This window comes from Megascapheus bottae, chromosome 3 (assembly GCF_031878675.1).
Source record: "Megascapheus bottae isolate mThoBot1 chromosome 3, mThoBot2.hap1, whole genome shotgun sequence".
In the NCBI taxonomy this organism is placed as follows: Eukaryota; Metazoa; Chordata; class Mammalia; order Rodentia; family Geomyidae; genus Megascapheus; species Megascapheus bottae.
Genome location: NC_143511.1, coordinates 80,819,844 through 80,829,670, shown reverse-complemented (window position 1 = coordinate 80,829,670; position 9,827 = coordinate 80,819,844). Strand labels below are relative to the sequence as shown.

Here is a 9,827-nt window from a genome sequence, read left to right as displayed (position 1 = left end):
CAGAAACAGTAGGTCTAAGAAAAGATTAAAAATAGATAAAAAATAAATATGTAAAATAAAGAGACTCAGTAAAGTTAGAGTTGAAAAAAGCAACTATTGGTCAGTTGTGGAGCTTCAGCTCTGGGCCTGGGCAATGCCCCTAAACTCTTCAGCTCAAAGATAGAGGTCTCCCATTTTGAGCCACAGTGCCACTTCTGGATTTCAGATGGTTTACTGGAGATACAAATCTCACAGATTTTTTGTGCCCAGGCTGGCTTTGAACCGCAATCCTCAGACCTCAGCCTCCTGAGTAGCTAGGATTACAGGCGTGATTCACCAGCAACAAGTTCTGTAGATAGTCTTATGATGGCCATTCTAACTGGCAAGAAATGGGATCCAGTTTTGTGGATTTGCATTTTCTTTTTTTAAGTTTTTAAATTTTATTGTAAGGGTGATATACAGATGGGTCACAGTAACATTCCTAAGGTAGCAAGTACATTATTTTTTAAACATTTTTACCTCTTCCCATGTTTTTCTCCCACATTCCCTACTGTACCCCCTCCTAATTTGTAAGGATCATTTGCAACATATTGTCTTGTGACTATCCATGTTACATTGGTTCACTGTCCTTTGTCTCATCATGTTGTTTTTTCCCTTCCCTTTCCCTAATTTGAATTTTCTTTACTGCCAGATGTAATAAGCGTGCCTTTGTGTACTAATGACCAACTTTTGGAAGAACACAACTAAAACATTTTTAGATAGCTTGGACAAATGGAACTGCATTAAATTGCAGAACTTCTGTATGGCAAAGGACATAGCTAGCAAGTTAAATAGAAAGCCCACAGAGTGGGAGAATATCTTCACTAACCATACAAGAGATAAAGGTCTCATATCTAAAAAATATCAACAGCTCAAAAAATTGAATCTCTCCAAAACTAGTCTCCAAAGAAACAACCATCCCATTAAAAGATGGGCCAAGGACTTAAAGAGAGTCTTCTCTGAAGAAGAAATAAAAATGCTCTATAGACACATGAAGAAATGCTCAACATCTCTGGCCATAAAAGAAATGAAACAACTCTAAGATTCCACCTCACTATAGTTAGAATGGCCATGATCAAGAAATGCTGGCATTGATGTGGCCAGGAGGGATTACTACTACACTGTTGGTGGGAGTGTAAACTGGTTCAACCTCTATGGAAAGCAGTATGGCAGTTCCTCAAAAAACTAAGCATAGAGCTTCCCTATGACCCAGCAATTCCACTACTTGGCATTTACCCAATTGTCCAGAAACAAGGACATACTAAATCCACTAAGCACAATAATGTTCATTGCAGCACTATTTACCATAGCAAAGACATGGAACCAACCCAGATGCCCCTCAGTTGATGAATTGGATCAATAAGATGTGGTATTTGTACACAATGGAATTCTATGCTGCTGTCAGAAAGAATGACATTGCCCCATTTGTAAGGAAATGGAAAGACTTAGAAAAAATCATATTAAGTGAAGTAAGCCAGACTCAAAGGAACATAGGCTCAATGGTTTCCCTCATCTGTAATAATTAGTACTCATCTAAAACTCTCCTAGCAGAGGTCTACAATAGGGTTAAAACCTAGATACATAAGGCCATATAGGATGAGGCCAAATTAATGGACCTCCAGGACATGGAAGAGGAACTTAATTATAAGTGACTGTTATTCTTTATGTATTATGTTTTTCTCCCTTCTCTTGTGTTGCCCTCTTGCTCTCTGGCAACACCGGTATGAGAGGGACACCCAGGGCCAGCCTGCAGTCCCAAGGAGCCTGGCAAGAGGGTAAGAGTCCACAGCTCAGTCCACCACCCAAAGACCGGAAAAAACCACACACTGAGCCGGGAGCTCTGTCAGCCATGAAAGCGCAGCAGATCTCAAGTTCATTGCATCAGGTACATAGTTATATACTTTGAGGAAAAGTTATATACTTTGAGGAAGAAGAGAGGGTCAATAGAAAATAACCAGGACATTGTTACCAAGGGGTAAGGCAGGTCTCAGGTTAAGCCACTCGGAAAACCCACTTGCAGGCTAAGAGTGCATGCGTGGGAGAACCCAGTTATGCCACGTGAAACAGCACATGAGGCCATCCTGACCAATGCTCAGAGCCCAAAAGAGGTGAAATGGGAGAGGGAAATGGAGACAAAAACATGAGAAAGGATATCAATGTGTGAATAGTAATGCACCCTCTATCTGGAGAATATAACTATAACCCCTCTGTATATTGAAATTTTAAAAATATGAATACAGTAAAAAAAAGCTACAGAAGATGTTAACCAGCACTACAAATATGGCTCATCACAAATTTTGTATATAGAACTATTTCTAAAACAGTAAAAGAAAAATGATGACTTCAGGAATTTCTTTCTGAATTCTCTAAAACACAATATCACACTGCCAGATATATCAAAATAAAAATTAGTCTCTTTCTTTGTGAATTTTCAAATAATTAGCAAAATATTTCAGGGTAAGTCTGACCCAAAATTTCATATAAGCACCAATACTGAAATTAGTTACTTCCTGTGTGTCTACAGTTGAAAGTTAACTAGAAATCACATTCTATTTAACCTACAGATGCAAGAAATATACCAAGACTGACATACTATTACGGCCCTGGAAGTTAAAGACTAAAATAAACAATATGCCAAAATCCAGAAAGAAACTCAACACAGAAAAGTTATGTTGGTAATGAAATTCTATGCTGCCATCAGAAAGAATGACATCGTCCCATTTGTAAGCAAATGTAAAGACTTGGAAAAATAGTATTACATGAAGTAAGCCAGACCCAAAGGAATATAGGCTCAATGGTTTCGCTCATTTGTCATAATCAGTACACACCTAGGATACTGCTAGCAGCAGACCACAAGAACACAAAACCTAGATACATAAGGCCATATAGGATTACGCTAAATGAAAGGATTCCAGGATATGGAATCAAGAGCTTTATATTGTGTGGTTGTTGTTCTTAATGTACTATGTTATTTCTCTTCTCTTTTGTTGCCCTTTGGTTAATCTCATATTGTTACTCTGTTACCTGGGAACAAGAAAGGGGGAAAAACAAGATGATTGGGAGGGAGTGGGGGGAGCGAAATGGGGACAAAAACATGAGAAGGGGTGTCAGTGTGTGAGAAGTAATGCGCCTACTACATGACATATGTAACTGTAACCCCTCTATACATTACAATAAAAAAGAAAAGTTAAAAAAGAAATGAGATATGAAAGAATTCTTAATATTAGATCACAAGGAAGCAGTAAATATTTCAGTAAATAGATATTTTACCTTATATTGTTCACCAAACACATACACATACACAGGAACATCAAAAGATACTCCATAAAATCTATTATTTTATGTGTCAATATAGATGTAAAAATAAATAAATAGAAAAAATTTTAATACCCAAAACTCAATGGCTAACAAACATTCCAGTAAATAGTTGAAGTATATTGCACAATTAATTATGAACATCCTCGTGAAAATTACTGCTACATTGAGACACGGAAAAATATCCCAACCAGAGACCAGCGTTAATGAAAAAGGTGAAGATCTATGTTTCTGCAAAAATTTAAAATTTAAAAATTTAAATATGAAGGACAAGAATGGAATGCAAAGAGAAAAATAACAATGTGTTTACATGTTTTCAAATCCATTTCCACAGTTCTCAAGAGTAAAAAGTTACTAAAACATGTACCCAATTTATTACAAGAAATTCAGAGGCTGAGAAGTATGCACGTGACAATGCAAAAAAAAAATCACAAGTCATAGGGGAGACATGTAGTAGAAAGAATATCATTCAAGTTGATAGAAAATGTAAGACTCAATGCAAATCATACTGAGAAGTTTCCTCTGTGGAGCCATTTTCTCAGAGCTTCTTTCATATCCTGATTCCTCAGACTGTAGATAAAGGGATTTAACATAGGTGTGAGCAGAGTGTACAACACAGTCACAATGACATCCTTGTCATTAGTGTCATCCGATGAGGGGACAAAGTAGATTCCAATAATTGGCCCATAGTAGAGAGAAACCACAGTGAGGTGAGAGCCACATGTGGACAGCGCTTTGCAGATTCCCTTCATGGAGGGAGCTCTCAGGATGGTGGCCCCAATGCGGCCATAGGATGCCAGAATACATAGGAACGGCACAGTAATGACCACTGTTCCTACAGTAAAGATAACCAGCTGGTTGACGGTGGTGTCTGAGCTGGACAGCTTAAGTAAAGCAGAGAGGTCACAGAAGAAATGAGGCAGAGTGTTGCCTCCATAGAAAGAGAGACGAGCTAGGAGTAAAGTGTGCAGAAGGGCAACTGCAGAGGACAAGACCCAGGACACAATCACCAGCAGGAAACACAGCCTCTGACTCATGATGGTGGTGTAGTGCAGGGGGTGGCAGATGGCCACATATCTGTCATAGGCCATCGAGGTGAGCAGGAAGCTGTCCAAAACTGCAAAAAATAAGAAAAAATACACCTGAGAAATGCAGCCAGCATACCGGATGGATCGGCTCTGGGTCAGCATGTTCATGAGCAGCTTTGGCGCCGTGACGGAGGAGAAGGAGATGTCGGTGAGGGCCAGGTGGCTGAGGAAGAAGTACATGGGGGTGTGGAGGCGGGAGTCCAGCCTGATGAGCAGAATGATGAGCAGGTTCCCCAGCACGGTGGTCAGGTACATGGCCAGGAACAGGGCACAGTACAGGCCTTGCTCCTCAGGCCTGATGGGGAGACCCAGAAGGATGAATTCTGATGCACTGCTCTGATTTTCTTTCTTCATGTGTTTCTTCTCTTTTGTTGCAGGTTAAAATATAAACCAAAATGTAAAAGGAAGTCTGTTTGATTATCGCAATTTTAAAGTGATTTTTTTTATTATCAATCTCCATGTTCAACATGAGATGGGGGAAGGAAGGATTGGAGGAAAGTGAGAGTAAATGAAGATATGAGGGACAAAGAGTGAGGGATGGGAAGCAAGGCAGAAGAAGCAATGTTTTTGCAGTGTACCTGACATTGTAAGAGTCTTGTGCTATTGTGGAAAAAGATGGAATTTGCACAACTGACACAACTCTGAAACATCAATGTGATTATCATATCATGCTAGGTTCCAACCTACGATGTCCATAAATTCTTGAAATCAGGGAACTACTGTGCAAGGATGGGTCACTGACTTGCTAATAGAAAAGCAAGTAATCTTTCTTTTTATTGTTGGGATAATGCACAGAGGAGTTACGGTTACATTCATCAGGTAGTAAGTAAAAGCAAGTAATCTCTCTGGTTTGTTGATCTCTTAAATTTCCATTGCCTCTTGAGCACACTTTATTTAATGCTTTACTTCCATGGATTGAATCAAGATAAAAGAACTGAGTGAGTTGCTTTGGTAGTGCTGCAAATTATCAGGAACTGGATACTTGGTGCTTATTTCATATATAATGTCAGGGCCAATCTTTAAGATATATGATTAATAACATAATAGAATCTAATGGTAAATATTATAATAGCCTCATCAGTTTTTCCATCTTAAAAATCTTTTCTGATGCCAGTGGCTCATGCCTGTAAACCTAGGTACTCAGGAGACTGAGGATCTGAGGATCACAGTTCGAAGCCAGCCTGGGCAGAAAAGTCATCTTGACTTAACCACAAAAAGCCAGAAGTGGGACTGTGGATCAGGTGACAGATCACTAGCATTGAGTACAAAATCTCAGCAACAGCACCTAGGCCCATGGTTCAAACCCCAGGACTGGAAAAAAGGCTTTCCAATGAAAGGGGGTACCATTGATTGAGAGATACTGTATTCACAATCTGCTTTGGTAAATGACAATTTCTTTGTATAACTAGAGATCATTTAAAATTAATAAAATAAATTAAAATCATTTTCATATAACATTTTGAGCTTGGCAAAACTCTTTCTAAAGAAACAATCATGGAATATTTAGCAAAAAACTTCCCCTTCACACTAACATTATAGACTCTCTCAGTTCAGAGTTCTCTTCTTATCCGTTATTAGAACAGTAGATATATTTTGGGTTTTTTTCTAGTCCCATCCTATAGATGCCATCAAACTTTTTTCTTTCTCACTAGCAATAACAAATTAGGTCTTCACTTCTGTAATTCCTTAACAAGGTATTACGGCAAAGGCTGACAATTGTTTTTTTTTTACATATTTCTACTATTCCTTCTACACTACTAAACCATAATTCCTCTCTCTTCTCCTTCAGGCCTGTTAAAATAATTCTATCAATGGAAATGGTTGTTAAAGAATTTGAAAATGATGATCTATCTCCCAAAAAGTTTAAATAAATTTTCTATATAATAGCTTTTTTGCATGAAAAGTGTTAGCATTGAACATATGCACATGAAACTAAATACAAACATCACAGTCTTTCTCATGTGGTATTAAGGGTAAAAATTTAATGATATGAGCATAAAATAGGGACTTTTGATAAGTGGTAATTGTGAGGAAATCAGACAGGAAAAGAAAGGATGCAGGAGAGCTGTTATATCCAAGAACTTCAAACATATGAATAAAAAGAGAACCATGAAACCATTAAAATTGTTTCAAAATGGGAGAGGAATAAGAAATAGTAATGGAATGCATGCATGTAGGGAACTAAGTGAAATGCTTTGTATAACAAATGCATGTCAATAAATAGAAGTAATATATAATATAATAAAAAAGTTGCTTAACCATATAATGAGTGATTGTTGTCCTTAATGTACTATGTTATCTCTCGTCTCTTTTGCTGTCCCTCTGTTATCTCATATTGTTATAGTATTTCACCTTGTTATCTGATATATTGTATATATACATATTTGATTATTTGAAGTTGGATAGGGAAGGGAGGAAAACAAGATGAGGGGCTGGGTGGGGGGAGGGAAATGGGGACCAAGACATGAGAAAGGGTATCAATGTATGTGAAGTAATGCACCATCTATCTGGTGAATATAATGTAACCCTTCTATTAATTACAATAAAAATATGTGAAAAAAATAATTGCTTAAACTATGGTTTGTTGTGTAATTTTTGAGCTAAGGGGGTGTCTTATTATCTAGTTTGCCAATCAGTTGGTAGTTAAGTTTATATTAAGAGTCAAAATCACCCAAGTTAATTGAAATTATCAAGAAAATTTCCTATTCTCTGAGACATTGCATTAAAAATCTTGTCAGTATAATTTTTTCCTGAGAATAATCATAATGTAATTATATTAGTCAGCCATTGATTTGAAAATTGGTTTATCAAAAAGGGATGGTAATAGACTCAAAGGAACTTAGGCTCAATGGTTTCCCTCATTTGTCATAATCAGTAGAAACCTTGGGCTCTACTAGCAGAGATTTGCAATAGAGCAAAACCTTGATACATAAGGCCATATAGTATGACGCTAATTGAAAGGACCTCTAGGATATAGAAACAAAAGCCATATAATGAATGATTGTTGTCCTTAAGGTACTATGTTATCTCTCAGCTCTTTTGCTGTCCCTTAGTTATCTCATATTGTTACAGTATCTCACTTTGTTATCTGATATATCGGATATATTTGTATTTGGTTATTTGAAATTGGATAGGGAAGGAGGGAAAACAAGATGGGGGGGGTGGGGGGAGGGTAATGGGGACCAAGACATGTGAAAGGCTATCAATGCATGTGAATTAATGCACCTTCTATCTGGCAAATATCATGTAACACTTTTATTAATTACAATAAAAAATATAAAAAAGGGATGGTAATTATCTCTGGGCCCAATAACTGTTCCTGATATTTTATTATTTCCAGCAGTATTTCAATAATCATTGTTTTGATAACTTTATTTTTCACATAGATTATGTATTTCTGTAGGATAATCTATGTACTTAGAAATAAATTTTCAAAAGTAGAACAAGTGAGAATTTGTCTTCACAGTTGTGATGCATTTTTCCCATGTTTTTTTGTAATTAATAGAAGGGTTACATTATATTCAACAGATAGAAGGTGCATTACTTCACATACATTGATACCCTTTCCCGTGTCTTTGTCCCCATTTCCCTCCCCCCACCCCCACTCCTCATCTTGTTTTCCCCCCTTCCCTATCCTATTTCAAATTACCAAATAAGCATCTATACAATATATCAGATAACATGGTGAAATACTGTAACAATATGAGATAGCCAGGGGACAGCAAAAGAGATGAGAGATAACATAGTACATTAAGGACAACAATCACTCATTATATGGCTTTTGTTTCTATATCCTGAAGGCCCTTTCATTTAGCATCATACTATATGACCTTATGTCTCTAGGTTTTGTTCTATTGTAAATCTCTGTCAGAAGATCCCGAGGTTTCTACTGATTGTGACAAATGAAGGAAGCCATCGAGCCTATGTTCCTTTGAGTTTGGCTTACTTGTGATGCATTTTTTATATCACAAGAACTGAGCTAATGAAAAAGAGAATTCATAGGTGTTCCATAAATCCACAATAGAAGAACCTACAGCAAAGCCCAGCAAAATTGGACATACTCGTGATATTTTTGAAAGGACAGAACAAGGGGATTTGAGAACATTTCAAGAGAAGAACCTGTTAGAGAAACAATAAGTTGAAAGATATTCAAGAATATGCAAGAAGCTTATTGTCTGCCAAAATGTGAAGTTTTCATCTGTTCTAACAAAGTAGTACATCCAAGAAAAAAATAGCGATTTGAAAGAGGATAGGGAAGGGGGGGAAACAAGATGAGGGGCAAGGTGGAGAGAAATGGGGACCAAGATATGAGAAAGGGTATCAATGTTTGTGAAGTAATGCACCTTCTATCTGGTGAATATAATATAGCCCTCCTATTAATTGCAATAAAAAATATATGAAAAAAGAAAAAGAAAAAATAGCAATTGTAAAATAGCAAGTGAGCTGTGAACCAACAGCTCATACTGGTAACCTTAGCTCCCCAAAAAGCTGAGATCTGAGGATCCCAGTTCAAAGCCAACATGGGCAGACAAATCCAAGAGATGTTTATCTCCAATTAACTATCAAAACTGAAAGTGGGGTTCTCAAGTGTAGAGCACCAGGCTAGAGTGAAGAAGCTGAGCATGAGCCCCTGAGTTCAAGCCCCGGTATCAATACATATGCGCACATGGAAAGCAGCAAATGCCTTGCTGGCTGCTAGATAGATATGAGTTGAGAATGACTGGTCATTGTATCACTTTAGGTACAAATAGTACCTGACTCTGCTGATGTTGAGGCCTAAAATTAGAGATTCTTGGGATTAAAAAAAACCTGGAGCCTAAAGACAAGCAATAAGGGGTGCAATTTTTTTTCCTTTCTTTAAACCTTAGACATATGATCATGTTCAGGTAGGCATTTCTATGTGGAGCTGTTTTGTTATATCAAAGATTGGATAGATACTGACTTCAAGGCATAGTACACTACAGTGAACATGCTATGATGTTAACAAGAGTAGAACCTAGAGATCATTCACACTGGAAACACGCACTCACATGAGTACTACCATACTATTTAATATTTATTCTACTTCTATTATAGTAGAGTCCCTTAGATGACAAGCACAGATACCTTCAACTATAAGATGTGGGAAAGTTCTTCTATTCCACTTAGAAGTCACAAAGTACAGCAAATCCAATGAGATCTCTAAGGGGCCCAAATCTTCTAATGCCAATAAAAAGATGAGTCGAGTCAAAGAAGACAGATACGGCAATATAGAGTTGCTCACATCTTCTGAGCAATCTCGTGAGTCTTTCTTTTATAAACCATGGAGAATCTCTGAAATGCAGTTCCTCATTTCCAGATCCAACTGGAGACAAACAGAATATAATTGCTGCATTGTCATAAGTTTCTCTGGGGGAAAGAATGACT

General features: G+C 37.3%; 1 protein-coding gene across 1 annotated transcript; it reads right to left on the bottom strand.

Moving 5' to 3' along the window:
• Window positions 1-3,836: 3,836 nt before the first annotated feature.
• LOC150065894 (olfactory receptor 1J21-like) lies at window positions 3,837-4,784 on the bottom strand. The gene has a single exon (XM_090329192.1). It carries the CDS (start codon window positions 4,773-4,775, stop codon window positions 3,837-3,839), a length of 939 nt encoding a protein of 312 aa, XP_090185318.1. The 5' UTR covers window positions 4,776-4,784.
• Window positions 4,785-9,827: the final 5,043 nt, after the last annotated feature.